Raw genomic sequence first — 22,432 nt, 5'->3', positions numbered from 1 at the left:
TTCGATCTATGGCCTGGGACTATTGGGAAAGAAGTAATTGGCAACAGCAACCAGAACAGAATCTTTCTTTTGGCTATATGTACAGTGCACAACCTTGTTATTACCAACACAGACTTTCGACAATTATATATATGATGCAACAATGACGCAAACCCGAAATAGATTGTTCCGGTTTGTGAACGTTCTTTTGGAACCCAAACGTCTGACGGGGCTTCCGTGGCTTCTGATTGGCAGCAGTAGCTTTTTGCAGCCAATCAGAAGCCACAATTTGGTTTTCAAACATTTTGGGAAGTTGAACGGACATCCGGAACAGATTCCGTTCAACTTCCAAGGTCCGACTGTAAATTTAAATCATGGAGGCACTCTCAGTCGAACCACTGGCACCTCTTAGACAATGCAATTGTCCAAGCTGAAGATTGCCATGATGTGCGCCTTACCAGAGCTATGATTAGTGCCAACAACTGCTGGACAGATCACTGATTAAGATGGTCCGCAATGGCTATCAAGATTATACCTCAACGCAGGCTCCAAGGAAGGAAACCAAGGCACAAAATAAACACTGAAACCCTTCAAGATCCCATTAAGTGGGATTGCTTCCAAGCTACTCTTAAGGACCATCTACTTTCGGAGTTCCCTGATAACATTGAGGAACACTGGACCAAAATAAAAACATCCATTATGAACACCTGGTGGATAAAAAAATGCTCAAGAGATCCAGCACTTAGCCAACACTCATGATGCACCGAGTTTCTTTAAAGCCACAAAGACCATCTATGGGACAATAAATCATGGCATATGCCCCCTATGCTCAACAGACAGTACCACACTTCTAAAAGATAAAGAAGCTATTGCACTGTGATGGAAAGAACATTACCAACATCTCCTTAACCACAACTCTCTGTAGCTGCTGAAGTCCTCTCACAAATTCCGCAAAAACAAATTAGAGATGGGCTTGCAGTATCTCCAAATTGGGGAAAGTTGTGTACAGCTATTAACCAAATGAAAAACAACAAAGCCACTTGTTATATGACTGTGTGGTTGCTTGAGAGCAAACAGGCAAGACTCTCACCGGTCTTTTCCAGGCTTTATTATCTGCACAAAAACATTTACAGTGCAGAGTGTCTCAAGTCCATGTCAGCTCAGTCGCTAGCAGAATCTGGGATTGGGCGGTCCTTAAACTTTCCCCAGCATAACAGTCTTTGACCCCCATCCTTCTCCTCCCCTCTTTGCGCATAAACTGACTGCACAGAGAGAGCGCTGGCAAAGGGGGACTTGCCTCCCCCCGCTTTGCTCAGGCTCGGTGTTGCGGCTCTCTCTAACATCTTCCGATCCCTGGATCCCTTCCCCACTGGAGGCGGGGCTTCCCTACTTGCTGGAGAAAGAGCTGCTTTGCAAGATCTTCGGAGGTTCTCTGTAACCCAACTGCCCTTCCACCTCTTGCCTAATAGAATAGTGTGGCTGGAAAAATGATAACTGGTTTTTCTACTTTGCTTTTCATTTTTTAATGAACATTTTCCCAAAAGAAAGGACAGAGCACCATCTAGTGGCATTCTGATATAATTACAAGTATTGAAAAGGTAGTTTTTCTTTTCTTCTACTTATTTTCCTTTCCCCCTCTCTCTTTTCATATTGAAATTGAGAATTAAAGTTTAAAATATTGGTATAATTATTTAATATGATTTAGTTATTTCAAATAATAACTGAAAAAAGTATTTATTATTTTGAACCTTTAAAAGGAGGAGGGGAAGTGGAGGAAGGAAGAAGGGAGAGAGGGGAGGAAGGAGGGAGGAAGAGATTTTTTCCCTTTCCTTTTTTCCCCTTTGCTGATAAAATTGTGGCCAATACAAGTTTCACCCCTCCCATAGCAGGAAGGATGCCAAACTCCCACCTTTCCCCTCTTACCCTTCTGTTGCTCTCTGATTTTATCCAGTTGCTTAGAACGGGGACTGAGAGGCTGAGCTCAACTCTCCCCACTCTCACTCGACACAAACACAGACCTCTGCTTACCTCCTGAATGCCTAGCAATGCCCTGGATGCCTCCCAACTCTTCCTCTTATTGAGAGCTAATAGAGTCTTCCCCGGGAAGGGGGGTCAAACTGCCCTTTCTCAATTCTGTCAGCCAACACTCATCTGCAGAGTCTGTCCATTGTTCACTTAGTTTGATTTCTAACTCTTCCCCTGCACTCGGGGGGGGGGGCACGTTCCTGACACAAGAGAGGATGAAGGAACATACTGAAGCGGTGAAATTCACGAAGAGGCTCTAGATAGGATGGCCATTTTGGAATTAAATCAAAAAGATCTGATCAAAAAGGTCTGAGAGGTATTTCAGAAGATGTGATGGTGGAATCAAGTGAAAAAATAATAAAATAACTTGCTAACCTGATTGTACTGGAAGAAGAAATGGTTAGTGTGGCAGTGGACAAAAATTTTCATGTGAAATCTAGATAGGCTAAAGCAAAAAAAACCCCAAAAAACTGCTGAGTGACTGTTTGGTTTTTTTTAGCAAAGAGAATTCAGAACAGAGTAATACAGATTCACTACCAGAAGAATCTCCAGATCGTCAAGCAGAAAATAATAATCTTGAAATAAATCCTGATGAGGTTGTTAAAGAAAAGAGTAAATTTCAAATATTTGGCAGATACACTGAAATATAACAAAATCCATTATTGTTGGGTATAGCCTGATGCACAATCTTTTACACATAAAGGAAGAAAACAAAGGTGTTGGGATCCCACTGAAGCAGACTAATTCTGGAGAAAATATGGAAAAGAATTAGCAGGAGAAAGGGCATTTGATTTGGAAGCAAGACAGGAAGAAGAACCAACAGAGGCTGAGACAAGAGACAAATAAACAAAGAGCAAGATGACTGTAAATGGACTTAATAATAAAACTGAAAGAAACAAGATTGAACATGTGGTTTAAAAGTTAAATTTGGATGTGATTTGCTTTCAAGAAACACACATTGTGAAGAAACATAGAAGAATTTTGATTAATAAAAGATTGGGAAAGGACTTTGTAGCCTTTGATGCAACAAAGAAGAGAGGCGTGGTAATGTATATAAAATCTGAACTGGATCCAAAGAAGAACAAGGAAGAATATTGCTAACTCAAATAACATCACAAGGAGAAAAAAATATTGCCAATACAGTAGGTGTGTATGCACCAAATGAGAAAAAACTGGCCTTGAAGAAATTCTGTTGGAAAATATGAATTGAAATATAATATTGATGGGAGATAAGAATAGTGTAGCTTCTCTGGAATGGGATACGACTATAAGAAAAAGCAATACCCAATGCCTTTTTTCAGATAACAGGCAATTTAACCCTCATTGACATTTGATACATGAAGATATACTACGAGGCGTCTTGCCTGTGCTTGATAAAAGAATGGATCATTTTGAAAAACACCAATTTGCTGGATCGAGAAGGGTATAATAATAGATATGGGTGGCACTCCTACCTATGGTATAACAAGGCGAAAATACACAATGGTTTTACAAATCATATATTTAGGAGGGCCTTGTATGATGTATGGGACAAGAATAAAAATTTATTAGAGAGAACTACACCATAGTGGCTATCCCTGAATGAAGTGTAAACAACAACAAAATTAAACATGGAGGGAAAGAGAGTAACTTATGAAGATATTTTAGTGAAAATGGAGAACGGGTGGAAATTAAAACCATATGAGGATATTGAAGAATATTTATTGCTCAGATAAGCCTTGGTCCGCTTCGGCTTGTCCAGCCCGCTTCGGCTGTGCAGCTACCAGCCTTCAAAGGCCACATTCCAAAGGCTCTGAGCAACACACAGAGATTAGCAGTGGTCAGAGAAAGCTGCAAACTCAAGTGCTTTCTTCAGTGTGCTTAAATAAATTCCAGACAGGATCTTAGCAGCTAGAAGCAGTTTTTATTTACAGCAGACTATCCATTATCTATCACAGTGAACAGCATTGTGAAAACACGTCCACTCTCCTCAAAAGCGAAAGTAGAGGAAAAAAACAAAGTTCTGGAGACTCTCGGAAATGACGCAGAATCTCCCCCTCCCAAATTGTAGGCAGGGCGTACACTCTGAGCTGTTTAACCCTGTAAGCTCAGGTTCTCCTCACGCCCCCTCTCGCCCTGTGCTACTGTGGGGAAAGTATGTACAGAACCTACCCCCAACTCCAAACCACCACAAAACTCCCCATGACGCTGGATTGCTTCAGACCGTAAATTGACTTGTGAAGTTTCCACACAGTACCTTGCTCACTGCCCTCAAACCCTGGAGGAGGAAGCATGTACAGATCCTCCTGGAGGTCTGAGTTCAAGTAAGCAGTGTCCACATCAAAATGATGCACCAGCAACTCTCTTTGTGCAGCAATGGCCAAGAGCAAACATAGAGATTCACTCCTACAGGTGGGAGCATAAACTTCTGTATAATGCAACCCCCTGCGCTGCGTGAATCCTCTCGCCACTAATCTAGCCTAATACTGCGGTTCTCCTGCTGCTGTGGGCTTAAGACGGTAAACCCAGCGGCTACCCACGGCCTGGTTTCCCACCAGCAACTTTGTGAGGGAGAACACACCTAGAGACTCCATTGAGTTCATTTCCTTCTGCATCACCTCATGCCATTTCCTGGCTTCTTCCTGAGGCAGTTTCTGAACATCCTCAAAACTCTCGGGTTCACATTGTGCCATTCCGACCCACACACTAGTGACGGCAAACCTTTCAGGAGGTTTCCCCTTGGTCGTCCGAGCTGAATGGTGCAGCACTACTTCAGGAACCCCCTCTGACCCACTGGTGCCAGCCAGAACGTCCTTGGCATCAGAGATGGTCAGTAAGTCAGAGATATAAAATGCGGTTTCACGGGATGGCTACAATATCACCAGGTGAATGGTTTACTAAAAGAGGATAAAAAAACGGGATTCAGTGAGAAAAATGCAAAATATCAAACGAAATTTTGGAGGGCAGAACAAAACCTTTGTCTAAAATGTATGACTATTTATTGGAATGGGATACTAAGCATGAATTAATTAAAGAAGTCATGATAAAATGGGCAGTCGACTTTGGTTACAATATTGAGTACAATACAGTGGTGCCTCGCTAGACGAAAAGAATTCGTTCCGCGATTCTCTTCGTCTAGCGGTTTTTTCGTCTTGCGAAGCAAGCCCATTGACAGCTTAGCTGATTAGTGCTACAGCTGTCAAGCGGCTTCCAGCGATCAGCTGTTAAGCGGCTTATCAGCGGAACAGCTGATAAGTGGCTTAGCGGCTTAAGAAAAGGGCGAAAAAAGCGAAAAAAAACCGCGGGGGGATGCAAGATTTTTTTCGTCTTGCGAAGCAACCCCATAGGGAAATTCGTTTTGCGAAGCGCCTCCAAAACGGAAAACCCTTTCGTCTAGCAGGTTTTTCGTCTTGCGAGGCGTTCGACTTGCGGGGCACCACTGTAATTGGGTAAGATAATGGAATGAAGGTATGAGGTTTACAGCACGCTCTACTTAAAAGAAAACCTAGGGGAAATGATGTACCGGTGGTACATTACCCCGGTTAAATTGGCAAAAATGTACAGATTGAGTAATAAAGCCTGCTGGAAGTGCAAATAAAAAATGGGGAATTCTACCATATGTGATGGACGTGTGAAAAGATGAAAAAGTTTTGGGATCTGATATATAATTAGCTGAAAAAACTTCTTAAATATACATTTCCAAAGAAACCAGAGGCTTTCTTACTAGGGATAATAGGAGAGGAGGTGAAAAAAGAAGATCATAAATTATTCCAGTATGCGACGACTGCAGCTAGGATACTCGTGGCCCAAAAGTCGAAATCCCAGGAGATCCCAATGGTAATGGAGTGGCAGATCAAATTATTTGAATATACAGAATTGGCTAAAATGACTTATAAAATTCGAGACCAAAAAGGGACAAAGTTTGAAGCAGACTGGAGTACATTTGTTGCATAGATAAGATTTAGTTGTTGAAGTTTAAAAACGGTAGCAGGGTTAACATAAATCCTGTGATGTGAATAGAGGGTAAATAAGAATCTGCAAGAGAAGATATAAAATAAGAAACTGAAGCAGGGAAGGAGGGAAGTCTGGGCGCGAAACTGTGCAGGATAAATAAGAGAATACAAAATGTTGATTGTAAAATATTAAGTTTTATTTATATTTGTGGGGAAAAAACTCAATAAAAAGCATTTGGGGGGAAAAGGAAAATATGAATTGAAATATAATATTGATGGGAGATATGAATAGCGTAGCTTCCCTGGAATGGGATACAACTATAAGAAAAAGCGATACCCAATGCCTTTTTTCAGATAACAGACAATTTAACCCTCATTGATATTTGGAGAGCAAAACACACACTGACCAGGCAATTCACATTTTATTTTAGCATGGATAACTGCAAGCAGAACAGACTCTGTATGGATTTCTAGAGATTTTTCTATTAAGGTAAAGAAGGTAGAAATTCTACATCGGACATTATCAGATCACAACTCCATTATTGTGGAATTAAGAACAGGGCAAGGTTTCCCAGTGAGATGAAGATTAAATGATAATTTATTTAACAATCAAGAAATATTAGAAAAGTGGGGGAGATGCTAATGGATTATTTTGAAATTAATTTAAATGAGAAGACAGATTTCAAAGTAGTATGAGATGCGAGTAAGGCTGATGGGAAGTTTTGCTTCTGCACATGATTCTGGCAAACCGTTCTAAGCTGAAGCATTCCTTCCTCACCCTAGAATGTTCAGTTCACATTGAGTTAATGAAAACATTGTACCCTGACCTGTTCTTAATGCATGGTTGACCATATCTACGGATGAATGCTATATCAATCACTAGTAATAGTTTAAGTCTTGCTATATCAATCATTAGTAATAGTTTAATAAGGAGGTTTTCACACCTGTCCAATTCTGTGTTCCCTTTCCCACCCTTTAATCTATTGATGATTAATGCTTATATGCAACCTTTGCATTGTATTTGTGTTAACCAATCAGCAACAAGCACATATGTGGCAATGCTGTAATATTCAATAAAAGGGACTTCCCGAGACATGCTCGAGAGATGCCTCCCATATGACACTTGCCATTCGTCTGTCATTTATTTCAACCCAACATAAGGCAGTTATACGGGGGGCTTATTCCGCAAAGCACATACCAAAAAAGATGAGAGAGTTGAAAAAGCAAGAAATCTTAGAAGAAATAAAAAGAAAAGAAAAAGAACTAATAAATTCCCCAAGAAAAGAGTTAGTGAAACAGGATATTAAAAGATTATAAACACAGTCCTCAATGATAATAAATCAAGAAATAGAGAGGAAAATAAAATATTTAAAACAGAAACAATATGATTGCGGTACCTTCATCATAAAATGAACCAACTGCAAGGCCAGGTTCCCACTTGAGCACTGTGTTCCAGGTGTTGGTTGGTAACTTGAGGCTGTATTTCTGTAATGTCTTCTATGTGGAACTGCCCTTGGGCCTGATAAAGAAATACCAGCAGGTGTAGAATAAGTGGCTAGATTGCTGATGGAGGCATCTGACCGAGATTATGTGACACCATGGGGCAATTTGGCCAAGCAACCCTTGCTGACTGAAGTATTGTTTCCCCTCACACAAAAATTTCCTTGCACCTTTAAAGAAACAAGAAGACCACATCATTGGAAGAAGGTATTGACGTTTATTTCTCAAAAAACATGAAAGTGATAAGAAAGTAGCCAAGACACAGAAGCCCACCAACCCTTGCAAAGGCCAACTAGGTAAAGGTTCTTTTAGGCACATTGCTGTAGGGGGAAAAGGCACCTGTTTTTTAAGGGTGCATGAAATCAGTGCTAGCTGGTGCCTGTTGGGATGGGTAGTGGCAGGAATGCCAACAGGAAGGAAACCCAGAGCCACTGATTCTAGTGATGCCCCCAGTCCTTGTCCATGCTGAGTACTACAATGGCAACAGAAACTGAGGAGGAGGAGGAAACTGCCAGGCAGTGGCATCCCCATGTCATAAGTGTGAAGGCAGGCAGAAAGGGCCTGGCAGAAGGCCGGTTATCGTTTTATCAGCTTTAATTGAACAGCCTGAATTTGCCTCATCCACCCTAATGCAACAGATCCCACTGGCCAAATGGTCTATCTCAACACACCTGAATGCCTAGAACTAGTGGCTTTGTATAGGGAAGCAACTGAGAAAATGAGAGCTTGCAAAAGGACTAGAGAAGGATCATGTTTCATTTCTCTTTTTATCTTTTGCCTTTCCTTCCTTTCCTTGGAACTGCCTATTCAGGAGAAGCCAGTTGTTTCTCCAATATGGTAGTGAAGGAAACAGAAAGAATATGGGAAATAACTGCTTCAAAATTATACAAGGGAGATCAATCATTCCAGGATCAAAGTACTTATCATGATGCAGCAGATGAGCGAGGAAGATAGTGGCAAGATGGATGTGATTCAAACACAATGATGGACCCAGTCCTTCTTGTCTGCGTATACTGTGCTGACCTCATTCCCAACTTGCCTTTCCCTCTCTACCTCCAGCTATTGCTGTCATTCATCATTGTGCCATACAGTGGCATGTAAGAAAATGTGTTCTGCAGTTGCTGTGCCTCCTTAATGGCTTGGGAAACACCCACACCTCCAACTAAGCTGGCGTGGTTTTGAAATGGGGTGACACACCCCACTAAGGTGATATCCACCCTGGATTGTGGAAACTCTCACTATGTGGGCAGTGAGAACTTCAATCAATGATGCTATCAGGGTGACAAGAATGGAGCCACTGCTGAATGAATACCACATAAAAATTGCAACAAGTGTGATTGATTTCCCCATACAGATAGGTAGCCGTGTTGGTCTGCCATAGTAAAAAAAAAAAAAAAGTACTTGGATATTTTCTGTAGATATTTCTGCAGTTTCCATTATTCTAGCATCATTATTTTAGTAAAAGGAACCATTCACTTTGAGGAATTTTGTCAAAAAGCAGGATATAAATCTAAATAAATTAAACTGTGTAAAGACTAAGAAGCATACTGCGACTAAACTTGCACCAAATTATTGCCGTGGCGCAATCTACATCCATGGCACTTTGCAAATGACTCTAATTGTCAGGCCTGAGGAATCTCTCCCTCCCTTCCTGATGTTTTCAAGGAGCCAGGAGAAAACAAGAAGGCTTTTAAGTATGATTTATTCAGTCACTGCTGTAACACAAAGAATTCCAGTCTTTACACCATCATGGAATTATTCATTCTGACTCCTCCTCATTTCCCCTCCACCAGCAGCATCGCCTCCTATGGAAGCTTTCCATTGCCAAACATTGTTGCGTACGCTGCTCTGGTACCCTCAGCGACCGCTGCATCCTAGGGGATGGAGGATCTTGTTATGTAGTGTAGTTTCACCCTGGGCCAACAGGGGGATACTGTATATAGTTTTCACTCAGGTCTGTAGATAGTTTTCACTCAGGTCCGCAGCAGTTATTTTAGGCGGGAACTCTGGGCTGTGGTTGTTACAATGTTGACAGCCGGCTGCCTATAAAAGCAGGCCGGCTGAGCTGTTTGCAGTCAGTTCTATTCCAGCTTACAAAATAAAGAGCTACTTGAAGAAATCGCTGTGCCGGCTGCTATGTCAACCCACAACTTAATACTGGCGACGAGGATGGGATGGATGGACATCAGAGCACAGCCAGATGCGGCCAGCCTCTGAACTGAGCTGAATCACTGAGCTGAATCACAGAGCGAAATCACTGAGCGAAATCACTGGGCAGAACCAATTCAGAGCTGACTGTTCTGGCTAGAGCACTGTGTTCCATCCATCGCCCTTCACGCCGGCATCGGAATCATGGCTTCACTTGTGCCTCTACTGCCGTTTGCGCCAGCCTCTGAATCATGGGACTCCTACCTCGCTCGGTTTGACTGCTACCTCCAAGCCAACGAGCTGACAGCAGTATCAAAGGATCGGAAGCGGGGCCTATTCCTCAGCCTCTGTGGGCCTGAGGTGTTTGAGACGGCCCGAGCATTGGTTGCGCCTGAAGCAGTCCAGGCAACACCATGGGACACGATCCAAGAGAAGCTCCGCAACCACTATGCACCAAAGCCGTCCAAGATTGCTGCCCGCCATGCGTTCTACCACCGGAACCAGGCAGAGGGGGAGTCAATCAACAACTACACCACCGCCCTGCAACAGGCTGCAATGCACTGTGAGTTCCGAGACTTAGACGATGCCCTGATGGATCGAATCGTCTGCGGGGTCCGGGACATCCATCTGCAACGGCGTCTCCTAGCCAAGCCAGACCTCACGCTACAGAAAGCTATTGAGGAGGCTGTGGCCTCAGAAGCTGCTGAACGCTCCGCCCAGGAGATCCGCAAGTCCAGCAGCCCGCGTCTTGCTAGGGAGCCAGTTCCGGTGCATCATGAAGAGGCCAGCAGTGATGAGGCATCCTCCAGTGAAGACGATGACGTGCACCAGACAAAGCGGGAGCGCAGGAAGTTCCAACAGAAGTCCAAGGGCCAACCGGAATGTGCCGGCTGCGGAGGCAACCATTCCCGTGCCAAGTGTCGATTCAGAGACGCCATCTGTAGGAAGTGTTCCAGAAGGGGCCACATCGCTAAGGTCTGCCGATCAGCTCCGTCTGACACCCCACCTTCATCGACTCGCAAGTCCAAGTCTTCACTCCAGTCTGCCAAGGAAAGTTGTTTCGCTCTCACCAACTGCCGCTGCCCGTCTGGAACCACAATTGGCCAAACCGACTCGCCTACGCGACGCAAGCTGAACGTCACGGTGCTCATTGAAGGAGCTCCATGTGACATGGAGATCGACACCGGGTCTGCCCTGTCCATCGTGTCATGGAGCACCATCAAAAGACTGGTACCCAGAGTGTCCAAGAGGCAACTCAACTCCCACCGCGTACACCTGAGAGACTACCAGGGAAACGACATTCCCGTGGTAGGTGTTGGCCGGTTCCGGATTGCCTTCAAGGATTTTTCAGGCCTGCTCCGGTTGGTGGTGGTCGAAGGTCAGCGGCCAAGCCTCCTAGGGCTAGACTGGTTTGATGCCCTCGGCCTGGAAGTCACCGGCATCAACTGCATCTCTAACGCAGAGACTGAGGGTCTGGTCAAAGACTTTGCCGAGGTTTTTGACGGCACCTTGGGGCAATATACAGGTACGCCCATCTCCTTTAGCCTTGATCCACAAGTCGCCCCCATCAAGCTAAAGCCACGCCGGGTTCCCTTTGCTCTCAAGGCTAAGGTGGACGAACAACTGGACAAACTGATTGCCCAAGGAGTTTTGGAGCTGGTTGACCACGCCAAGTGGGAAACCCCCATCGTCACGCCTGTCAAGCCAGATGGGTCGGTGAGAATCTGCGCTGACTACAAGTGCACGATCAACAAGGCACTTCAGCAGCACGCTTATCCGGTTCCTGTTGTCCAACACCTGCTGCATTCCCTGGGTGAGGGTAAGGTCTTCGCTAAGCTGGACCTTGCCCAAGCATATCAACAACTGCCAGTTGATGATGCCACTGCTGAAGCCCAGACGATCGTCACCCACCGGGGGGCATTCCGTTGCCGCCGGTTGCAGTTCGGGGTGAGTGTGGCTCCTGGAATCTTCCAAAGCCTTATGGAGCGTCTCCTGCAAGGGCTTCCGGGCGTGGTACCATATTTTGATGACGTCTTGGTGTCTGCAGACTCACACCAGCAGCTGTTCGAGCACCTCCGTGCCGTGCTGACCAGGTTCCAAGAGGCCGGGCTCAAGGTAAAGAGGGAGAAGTGCCAGATCGCCGTTCCACAGGTAGAGTTCCTGGGCTATCTTATCGATGCCTCCGGCCTTCACCCAACCACATCCAAGATCCGCGCTATCCAGCAGGCCCCCACCCCAAAGAACAAAACGGAGTTGCAGGCATTCCTGGGGCTGCTGAACTTTTATAACATGTTCCTGCCCCACAAAGCCACAGTGGCTGAGCCTCTTCACCGACTCCTTAGCACTAAGACGCCTTGGGCCTGGGGTCATCGGGAGACGGCGGCCTTCAACGCGGTCAAGGCTCTCCTTTCTTCAGACAGTGTGCTGGTACAGTACAGTGAATCCAGGCCGCTGGTCCTTGCCTGCGACGCCTCACCTTTTGGCATCGGTGCTGTCCTTAGTCACCGTTTTCCAGATGGAAGAGAAGCACCGCTCGCCTACTTTTCCAGGACACTATCTCCGACGGAACGGAATTACAGCCAGCTCGACAAGGAGGCATTGGCACTTGTGGCTGGAGTGAAGAGGTTCCATGAATACCTCTATGGCAGGACTTTTGACCTCATCACTGACCACAAGCCACTCCTGGGCCTCCTCGCCGGTGATTGTCCAACTCCACCGGTCCTCTCGCCACGCATGCTGCGATGGACTGTTTTCCTGGCTGCCTACCACTACCGGCTCATCCATCGCCCGGGGAAATCGATGGGCCATGCCGACGCCCTCAGCCGTTGCCCTCTTCCAGCATTTGTGGAAGACCCGGCTCCAGCTTCATCGCTCCTTCTGATTGAGGATCTTCCGGCAGCGCCTGTATCAGCTACCACTGTGGCCTCCGCATCTGCCCAGGATCGCACCATCAGCCGGGTGCTCAACTGGGTGTGGAGGGGGTGGCCACAAGGGCCTTTTGCATCGGAGTTCCAGCCCTTCGCAACCAGACAACATGAACTCTCAGCTCATCGCGGCTGTCTGCTGTGGGGAGACCGCGTCGTGATTCCCCAGGGACTCCGTCAGCGCGTCCTGGAGGCTCTGCACGTTGGCCACCCGGGAATTGTCAAAATGAAGGCATTGGCTCGGTGTTACGTCTGGTGGCCTAATATGGACGATGCCATCACTGCCTGGGTGTCCGCCTGTCAAGCGTGCCAAGAGTCGAGGCCTGCACCACCGGCAGCTAAGGGACACACCTGGAGACGCCAAAGACACCCTGGTCGAGGGTGCACATCGATCTGGCTGGCCCCTTTCACGGCCGGACCTTTATGGTAGTGGTGGACGCCTATTCCAAATGGCTGGAGGTCGCCCTGATGCCCTCCACCACTACCGAAGCTGTCATCCGGGTGCTGCGAGGCCTGTTTGCAACGCATGGGTGTCCTGATGTCCTTGTCTCTGACAACGGACCGCAGTTCACGTCAGGCACCTTTGAGCGGTATCTTTTGGGACTGGGCATCCGCCATGCCCTAACGGCACCCTTTCATCCATCCAGCAACGGGCAAGCGGAAAGAATGGTGCGCTCGGCAAAAGAGGCACTGGTGCGCCTGGACCGGGGAGACTGGCATGAGCGGGTCGCTGAATACTTGTTCGTGCAACACATCACCCCTCATGCGGCCACAGGGAGGAGTCCTGCTGAACTGCTTATGGGCCGCCGCCTCAGGTCACCGCTCGACCGGCTACACCCGGACTTTGCCGTGGCTGAACCCCCAGGCTGTGCCAACGCGCCACGGTCATTTGTCCCAGGAAACCAGGTCTTTGCCCGGAACTATGTGGGGGACATTCCTTGGGTGCCAGCCACAGTAGTGGGAGTCACTGGACCTCGCTCGTACCAGGTGGCACTCGAAGATGGACGCTTGTGGCGACGGCACATAGACCAGCTTAGGCGCAGGGTTGGGAACTTGGACACTACCGAGGTGCCCCCAACTGCGCTTGCAGCTCCAGAAGAGACACGTACAGATGGCGAGGCCCCACCTACACCTCCCTCGCAAACTGCCAGCGTGGAGCCGAACCAAGCCGCTTCAGAACAGACTCAGACCACTCCACTTGCGGAGGCTCCACCCACAGCAGCGGATCCAGGGGAGTTGGTTCCAACGCCACCTAGGGTCGCACCACAGCCTCAGCAAGAACTGTGTGGCCCTCCGGATTTGGCTACCAGTCCCCGGCGGTCTGGCAGAGTTTCCAAGCGCCCAACTTATTTAAAGGACTATGTTGTTGGACATGTATCACTGTTGGTCTAAGTATGGGAAATGTAACCGATATGCTTTTGTGCCTAATTGAACCATTACGCGTAGTGCTGTATATAAGGAAACCATTACGATTGTAACTAACACCTTATCTCGGTGGGGAGGGGTGTTATGTAGTGTAGTTTCACCCTGGGCCAACAGGGGGATACTGTATATAGTTTTCACTCAGGTCTGTAGATAGTTTTCACTCAGGTCCTCAGGTTTTCTCTCTCATACTCTTGCTGCAATTCATTCCAGTCCCTGACACCAATACTGTCAGGCATCATAAAGAATATCTACCTCTCATCTCTATAATAACATTCCCCAACACACCCAATGATTTTCAGATTTTCACATCATCTTCAGGTACAAAGGCCCAACAAATTCTTAAATCCTGATCAGCCTACTCTGGTATTCATAATTGAGGCTATGGCAGAAAGAAATCAGCTAAGATGGAGACTTGAGTCTTTCAGGAGCTAAAGGATAAAGGTGTGTGGAAGTGTAAGCCTGGTTGCTCCAGCAACTCTGGGCAGCTAAGAACATAATAAAACACATCAACACATCATCGATTGAAAGCTTCCTTTCTCATACAGGATTGCATTCTGATGTCTTCAGAAATTTGTGTAGTTGTTTATCTATTTGACATCGGATGAGGGTGTTCCACAGGGCGGGAGCCACTCCCAACTACGAAGGCAGCCTGCCTGATTCCTTGAAGGCCCTCAGAACTGGATCTTAGTTCACGGGCTGAATGATGAGGGTGGAGACACTCCTCAGGTATACAGTGGCAGGGCCATTTAGGGCTTTAAAGGTTAATTCTAACACCAACACTTTGAATTGTGCTCAGAAATGTACAGGGAGCCAATATAGATCTTCCAGGCTGGGTGTTATATGGTGCCAGCAGCCGCTCCTTATCACCAGTCTAGCTACCAGAATCAACACAGAATTAACCTGTGCATCCATGGACAGATGTGAGTTCAAAATGACCCTAAGGTTGTGCACCTGATCCTGATTATTCAATACCTTCTGAATAATCCTATTATTCAATACATGGCAGCACGGCTTAGGTTTGCAAAGTTGCATCTGAACAAACCACAAGACTTCTGCAATAATGTCCTTTGAACAGACGAGACCAAAGTGGAGATGTCTGGCCTTAATGCACAGCACTACCTTTCGTGTTCATCTGAGGGTGTGTGTGTGTGTGTGTGTGTGTGTGTGTGTGTGTGTGTGTGTAATCCCATTTTTAAATGTGGAATTGTTCCCAATGTAGTAAACATTCATATAGATTTGTTTTGGGATGCCTCATAGGAATCATAGAATAATAGAGTTGGGGTGAACCACAAGGGTCAACTGTGCCAACCCACTTGAAGCTGAATCATTCCTTTTCGAGAGCAGATGGACCTCATGCCTTCCTCCACAGACATCCTATTGGGAGAAAGCCAGCTAATGGGTGCTAGATGAGCAGGCCTCTGAGTTCCTGGGCCCTTGACCATGACCTGCCAGCCACAGCTGCTTTGTTGACCCCTTGGGATAACTCTGTGTACCTGCAGAGGTCTGCAGAACACAGGTTCAAACCAAGTGAAAGCTCATCTCTCTTGTTATAGTCAACAGGCCTTAAACCTGTTCAACGTTGACTGTATTGTTTCCTATATGGTCCTTTGCTTTTTCTTTGAGAAAAAGCATTTTAGTTGCACTTGCTCTGATGTTGTTAATGCTCTCTAAGTGATACTCTTCAGTTGGAAAAAAGTATTCTAAAGTTGTTGCTCTAAAATTTTACTGATGTTCTATTTCATATAGTATCATGATTATGTTGTCCAGGTCCTGAGACTCTATTAGCATGCACAAGAACATCTACATATGGGATGAGCTTCACTTTCAAACTATTCAGTCATTTTGCAAGGAAGGCAGCCATGTCTGTCCCCTCTTCTTACTCTGGGACCCCCTTCCATCTCAGATTCCTTCCCTTGACCCCAGTCAAGGGAATATTCAACTTGAATATTCCTCAAGTTGAAGCTGTAAAGCTGAGGCAACTTACTTTAGCTGTTTAACTGCACTTGGATTGCCCAGATCCAGATTCATTGCTGAACTGGCTGTTTTCATTAGGTCAGTCGCTATTTCCACCAATTATGGCTACCTTTTTGCTTTCTCTACTTTTTTACTGTATGTTTAGAAAGGTTGAGCCATTATAGGACTCAAATCTTGGAGCGACTTTTATAAACATAAAATAGTTGTGAATTATAGACTTTACTCTTTCACTTGTAATATTATTTCATGTTTCAGTTAAGCACTCACCTTCCCATTATAAAAGGGGCATTCTGGGTGTATTGCAGGATAGGGCAAGAAAGCACTTGTATGTCTTTGAAAACCTAGGACCTTCTGCACACACAGCAGGTGCTGAGTTACTGAGCTAGGGTCCCTTCCAGATAATTAATAGACAATCCAGCACAATTCTGTGTATATCAGCTTAGCTTTAATAACATAATTATTAATGCTTCCTATAACAGACATCTTGTCAGAAACACTGCAACTCTTTTATATGGACTAGTTATCTTTGTAATGCTTATCAAATCGTTCTGAAAGAGCTCTTAACATATTTCCTGGTCTTTTTTGGTATTTATCCCTAAGATTTTCAATTGCAGTCTTTGCCTGTTGAAAGAAGAACAAGGAAATACATTGTGTTATAGGAATATATTGCTAAATAGGTGTTCACAGTTATTAATATCTGTGAGGAAAAAGCTAAAGGGATCAGAACCAGAGGTAACCCATTTATTCCAGCTATAGAAGCACCATATGTAACTTCTTTCATGCAAATGTCTTTGTATACTGAGATGTGTTGCATGATAGTCCTTGTCTCTCAATCCTCAAAAGTGGCTTCTTCAACATGGAGTGTTGGGCCAGAGCAGCCAGGGTGAGGAACCCCACTAGGAAACTGCTCATCTGTCAGTGAATCCAGCCCACTATCTTTATGGTTTTTTTTACCAAGAGCTCTGTATGAGAATGGCAGAGATACAACCAAACATAAGTGCCTTGGGCTGCTTGGTACGTATTAGTTTTCCTGCATGGTTGTTACCTCTAGCTATGTGAGGAAAACTGCAGAAATGCTATTGAGTTATATTTCACTATGCTCAGTGCTATTTTTCTAGAAAAAGAGGTGCCTGAACTCACTATGAACACCTCCCTCGTTCTCTTAGAATGGCAATGGTTGGCAGGGCTAGTGACAGAAATCAGTCACCTCCTGGTTCCATGCCTGAAAACAGCACAGCAGGGCATGGGTAAAAATAGCAGAGTAGGATGGAGTCACATTCACGTGCAGAGTTGCAATAAGTCACACAGACAACAGAAGTTCTTCAGTAATAGTTTCACTGAGGCTTAAGAGCGTACAGTGCTTACTGGGTCCCCCACCGGGGAGGGGGCTTGGAAGAACCCTCTGGGGCAGATTCTGGGGCATATGGTGGGCAGAAGAAGTCCTATTGCATGAGCAGATCTTTGTGCAGCACTACATAAAATGCATAGGCTTTTCATGGTCTCAACAATTTACGGAGCGGGAAAGCTGACTCATGAACATAATGCACAAAAGTCTATATAATAAACCCTATATCCCGTCATACAGAAGGAGCAAAGTCAATAGGCAGAAGACAATTTATACGACTGAAAGAGAGAAACCAACAGGAAAAGAATATTCTACTTTTTTACTTCCAGGCGTAGAGTTAACTTACTTTTTCAGCCAGCTCTGCAGCTGTTATATTTGGATCATATGGGATGGGTTCTCCAATATATGTCCTCAGTTTCACTGGAAGTCCTCCATATATGGGAAGGTAGAGAAGTTTTGTTTTCTCATATAACCATCTAGTCAACCCTATGTATGAAAGGGAAAAGAGTCTGTAAGAAAGCGGTTCCATATCAAATTTGAAATTAGTTGGCATTCTGAGTTTTTAGCAATCCCAATCAATCCATCCCAGTGATGAGGTTAAATAATTTGAGAGCATATTTTTTAAGAGACAGCACAACTTTTTCAGATAAGTATACGTTGAATAAACTACTAGTATATTGTATATTATTAATCTGTTTATTGTCTGATATCAGATCTCTTGATCAACCAAGGAATATAAGATATTTTTCTCACTTGACTTTCCAATGTTCCTGAATGTTTCACAAACGTTTTGTGTAAACATAGGGATGATGGGCTGAAAGAATAAAAGAAAAAATACAAAATCAAAAGAAAGGTGAAAACTGGAGAATTACTTCACCCCACCTGCCCCACCTTTATTTTGGTGAAGGACTAGGAATAATGCTCCCCATCCAGCATTACAATGACAAGCCAGACGCAATTGACTTCAAATTGCACATGCTGTCCCTCAGATTTTCAAGAATTGAAGAGGAAAAAAGCTATTTTTCATTTTAAATGTACCGTATTTTTTGCCCTATAGGATGCACTTTTCCCCCTCCAAAAATTAAGGGGAAATGTGTGTGCATCCTATGGGGCGAATGCGGGCTTTTGCTGAAGCCTGGAGAGCGAGAGGGGTCGGTGCGCACCGACCCCTCTCGCTCTCCAGGCTTCAGGAAGGTATCTGCAAGCCTTGCAAGCCCAGTGGGAGCTCTCACAAGGCTTGCGGGCAGCAGCCTGCAGCCCACAAGCCCGGGGGACAGCAGGAAGGCGCAGCGCTGCCATCCCGCTGTTCCCTGACCTGGTTTGGAGGCTGGTGCTGGGGAGAAGTGTGCTATCACAAGGCTTGCGGGCAGCAGCCTGCAGCCCACAAGCTCGGGGGACAGCAGGGAGGCACAGCGCGCCTTCCCCCTGTTCCCTAACCTGGTTAAGAGGCTGCCAGCCCCACAAGCTCGGGGGACAGATATCCGCAAGCCTGGGGAGACCGGCGGGACTTCCCGCCGGGCTCCCTAGGCCTGCGGATAGCAGCCTGTTCTGGGGGCTGGGGTCAGGGGAAGCTCGGGCATCCCCAGCCCCATGCCTGGGGAAAAAATAAATTTCCCCCCCCCAAAAAAAAACCTAGGTGTGTCCTATGGGCCAGTGCGCCCTATGGGGCGAAAAATACGGTAAGTGATTTCAATAGCTTAAAAAAAAAGCAGGGGTGGGAAATATTTGGAACTCCAGATATCATTTGACCCCTAAACAGGATATTTGCCATCCTCAACTACTTAGGATGCTAGATCAAGGATGTCAACACATTATGTCTTATCTAGGATAATCGTGAAGGCAATGCAAATTGGACAAAGATCACTCACCACTTTTGCCTCCAAAGCTACGCGAGCGAAACCAGTGCTGTTACCCCACATTATGTTGTAGTCATAACTAAAGTTTGCTTCTCTACCTCCACCAGGGGCAACGCCCAGTAAATGGCCTTTCTTCAAAATTTCCACACATTCAGCTTTATTGAAATCTTTCAAACCGATGGAATTTAAAAGTATCTTCAGCCCTGAAAAAAGAAGCCCCAAATAGAAAGAAAATACATTTTATATAATGCTTATTTAGGAAATATTGTGGATGCTATACAAGTGTCATTATTCCAAAGATATTGCACTGTTACAGACCACAAGCATAGTTCTCTACCAATACTTTTCAAGTAGGATTTCGTGGAATTGCTGAGGTGGCCACCTTTTTAGACATGCGTTCCACAAGTCAAGTCTGTAGTACAACCGAATGACATTCAAGTTTGCATTATGATAAAAATACAGGCCACAGTGCCTTGCTGCATGCACAGAGAGACAGATACACACATGGCACAGATGAGCCCATCCTGGTTGAATCCTGCCTGCACTAACATAAGTTCATCTTTTCATGCACAGGTAAGTGGGTGGAGATTATATGCTGCATTAATTCACCCAATGGACAAATTCACCCCCCAAACAGAGCACCCTGTGCTACTGGGCATTTTTGGGCTCTGTACTTCCTTCCTTATTTAAATGACCCTTTGGTGGTGTCATAGTTCCTTGCTGTGGCTGCTGTGTGCATGCAGAGGAAGATGATGTGGGGGGAGTGGCAGTGGAGGGCCATGAACACTACAGCAAGGGTGTCACGTGGGTTTGATTGCAGTGTCACATGGGGGCATAAAAGCATTGTGTGGGAGTTCTTGGTTGGCCATGTGTTCGGGTGGGGCCCTGTTTTCTGGTAACATTATTGGAAGAAGAGGTTGAGGCTGTAAATGGCCAAAAGCAAGCCTGCAGTTTCCAACTTTCTTTTTTGTGTGAACACTCCATCTCATTCTGGGCTCATCCATTGTTGTAACTCAGATGGGAATCTGTCAGGGCAACTTGTCACTGGGAAATGAAGTGAGGCATGCTTTGAGAGGATTGCCCCAACAGCATAGGTGGGATAAAATGAAATATCAACACTTGGCTACGAGTTTTATTTTTCCTTACGTTCCCCTTGGTCACACCCATCATCTTGCTGATATTTTATTTGTATGTTGTTTTTCACCTCTTTGCCTGATACATGGTTTTATATTTTATAGGATTGTTTTATGTCACATTTCACATATTTTTTGATAAAAAGCAAGATTTGAATTTAATAATTTACCTAGTAGCCGATATATGCCTCTATGAGTGACTGAAAAGCACTCTCTCTGTGCCTCCTTAAAAAGTTTAGCCACAAGAAAGGAATAGTCAATAGTAGTGACTGAGTGATAATAAACAATAATCCCTGGTCCTTTACGGAGATGTTCCATGCCAATAACTTCATAACCTGGAAATAATACAAACCACAACAAATAAATATTACTTTGTGAAAAATAAATGAAATATTTCAATCTTTTATTGGAAGAAAACAGTGCGGTTCAGAAAACTGAAATTTAAGATCAGGTAAAAACCACTCCTATATGTTTCAGTGTTCTGGATGCTAGTTTGTCATCTATACAGATCAAGACTTTCTCTGTTGTGATCCCAGAAAAAATGGTATTCTCCTCTGCTGGAATATTCCTTCCTTGCTTACTTTTGGGTGCAGGTGAAAACATTTTTGCCTAGTCTTTGAGTAAGCTAAAACTGTGACCCTCTTTCAATCTCCTTTGAGCATTTATATGTGTTATAATACTCATATCTTCAGACCATTCTCTGAATCACTTTATACAAAGTGAGAAAACAGTTTCCCAGACAGATGCACCCTTGACCAATGTCATAAGTAGCCACAGGGTTTCATCCTTATGACCCAAACTTGGTTTTAGTAATGTATTTCTGATTAATGCTTCAACATCTAAAGCAACATCACTCTGGGAAGTGATGAGAACATAAGATGGATCCTGTTGATTAAGCCAAAGCTCTCTGTATTCCATCATCCGGTTTCTCGCAGTGTCCATCCAAATTAGCAGCCATCACCACATCCTACGCTGGCAGATTCCATAGTTTGTGTCCAGAGTTTATGTTTCAGAGTTACCTAGTGGTTTACCATGCTCTGGAAAATGGCACCATCAAAGTCTCACTGAACGATGATATACTCATTACATTCGCTGCGTACTCACTACACGTTTAAACCCAACCCCCTTCTCTTGCCACAATTCATGAAACTATTTTTAAAGAGCTTTGCTAATTAAAGCTCTGTGAGGTTTAAGTAATATTCTCCAGGTTTCTTTTGGAGGAGGCATGCTTTCAATGTGATTAAATGTATGGTGTTTATGCAGCCACCAGCTGACCCTTTCTTCTGTAATATATCTTAATTTCATACCTCATAATGTGTTTTGTTTTTCGTTTTGATTGCTTATTACCTAAAAAAAATTCCATGCCTTTCTTTTGATCCATATGGAGCCAAGGCCAGCTTGGAGCTGTGGTGACTCTGAAGTGGGCTTAGAGGTCCACTCCTGATGCACTGTAGCAACTATTGTCCCAATGTCTCAAGTCTGAAATTCTGATGCTCAATCCTATGAAAGTATAGGAGCTGATAAGACTGAATTATTGGAATGAAAGAAAGCTTACTCACCATACCATATCTTTCCAGTTATATCAAAAACTTGAGCAATAATTTTCCTTGGTTTCTCCCAAAATTTGCTAACATCACTTTCTTGCTGGTTATTCATCTTCTTGTAAATATGTAACACAAATGAGACAGCCCAGAGACACAAAACCGTACATATGAATGGTGAATAAATTAAAATCAGAAGCTTAAGTAACCACAAAGGGTGAACCACTGAGGTCCAATATTCTTCCAAATAAGAAAAACTGATCCAGTTTTCCAGAATTTGAGAAAACCAGCTCATGGTTTCCTAATCTGAAGCACCACGTGTATGCCAATGAAAGAAATATATGAAGTGAAAATTTCCTCAGTTGTGATGGTATTTTTTTCAACTGTTTACCTGGAAAACAGAAAATGCAGTACATTAGTTTGAACTGTCATCCCAGAAGCATTCATGATTACATGAAATCTCATGTGATTTAATATTTTCCTAGTTTTCCCCACTGTAACTTGCCAAGTAGACGTATTGTTTTTCCAGCATCCATCATGGGGATGTACAACATTACAAATGTATGGATCCATCATTTATTTGATGTAAAGCAAGCTGGTTTCATTCCACTGCTGAAGTATTAAGGAAAGTGGGAAAGGGTTACTTCTCT

General features: G+C 44.7%; 2 protein-coding genes across 5 annotated transcripts in view; one reads left to right on the top strand and one right to left on the bottom strand.

Moving 5' to 3' along the window:
- The window catches only part of LOC309374806 (DGAT1/2-independent enzyme synthesizing storage lipids-like), a gene marked incomplete at its 5' end in the record, with an annotated part of 204,787 nt that overhangs the window by 53,461 nt on the left and 128,894 nt on the right, over nt 1-22,432 (top strand). The gene's annotated exons all lie outside the window — the stretch shown is intronic.
- LOC309373416 (DGAT1/2-independent enzyme synthesizing storage lipids-like) overlaps nt 16,331-22,432 on the bottom strand; it is a 112,592-nt gene continuing 106,490 nt past the window's right edge. For 2 of the 4 annotated variants that reach the window (XM_081917620.1, XM_081917619.1), the window contains exons 2-7: nt 21,801-22,173; nt 20,412-20,576; nt 19,121-19,311; nt 18,006-18,066; nt 17,599-17,738; nt 16,331-16,528 (exon numbers count right to left, since the gene is read on the bottom strand). In XM_081917620.1, coding sequence (XP_081773746.1) covers nt 16,424-16,528; nt 17,599-17,738; nt 18,006-18,066; nt 19,121-19,311; nt 20,412-20,576; nt 21,801-22,077 — 939 coding nt within the window. In that variant the 5' untranslated portion in view covers nt 22,078-22,173 and the 3' untranslated portion in view covers nt 16,331-16,423. The remainder of the gene's footprint in view (nt 16,529-17,598; nt 17,739-18,005; nt 18,067-19,120; nt 19,312-20,411; nt 20,577-21,800; nt 22,174-22,432) is intronic. The other 2 variants (XM_081917617.1, XM_081917618.1) reach the window with 1 other exon arrangement.

The sequence above is a fragment of the Podarcis melisellensis genome, assembly GCF_964234715.1.
Source record: "Podarcis melisellensis genome assembly, chromosome: 7".
Classification (NCBI taxonomy): Eukaryota; Metazoa; Chordata; class Lepidosauria; order Squamata; family Lacertidae; genus Podarcis; species Podarcis melisellensis.
Note: the sequence above shows the minus strand (reverse complement) of the source record. Positions and strands in the feature narration are given on the sequence as shown.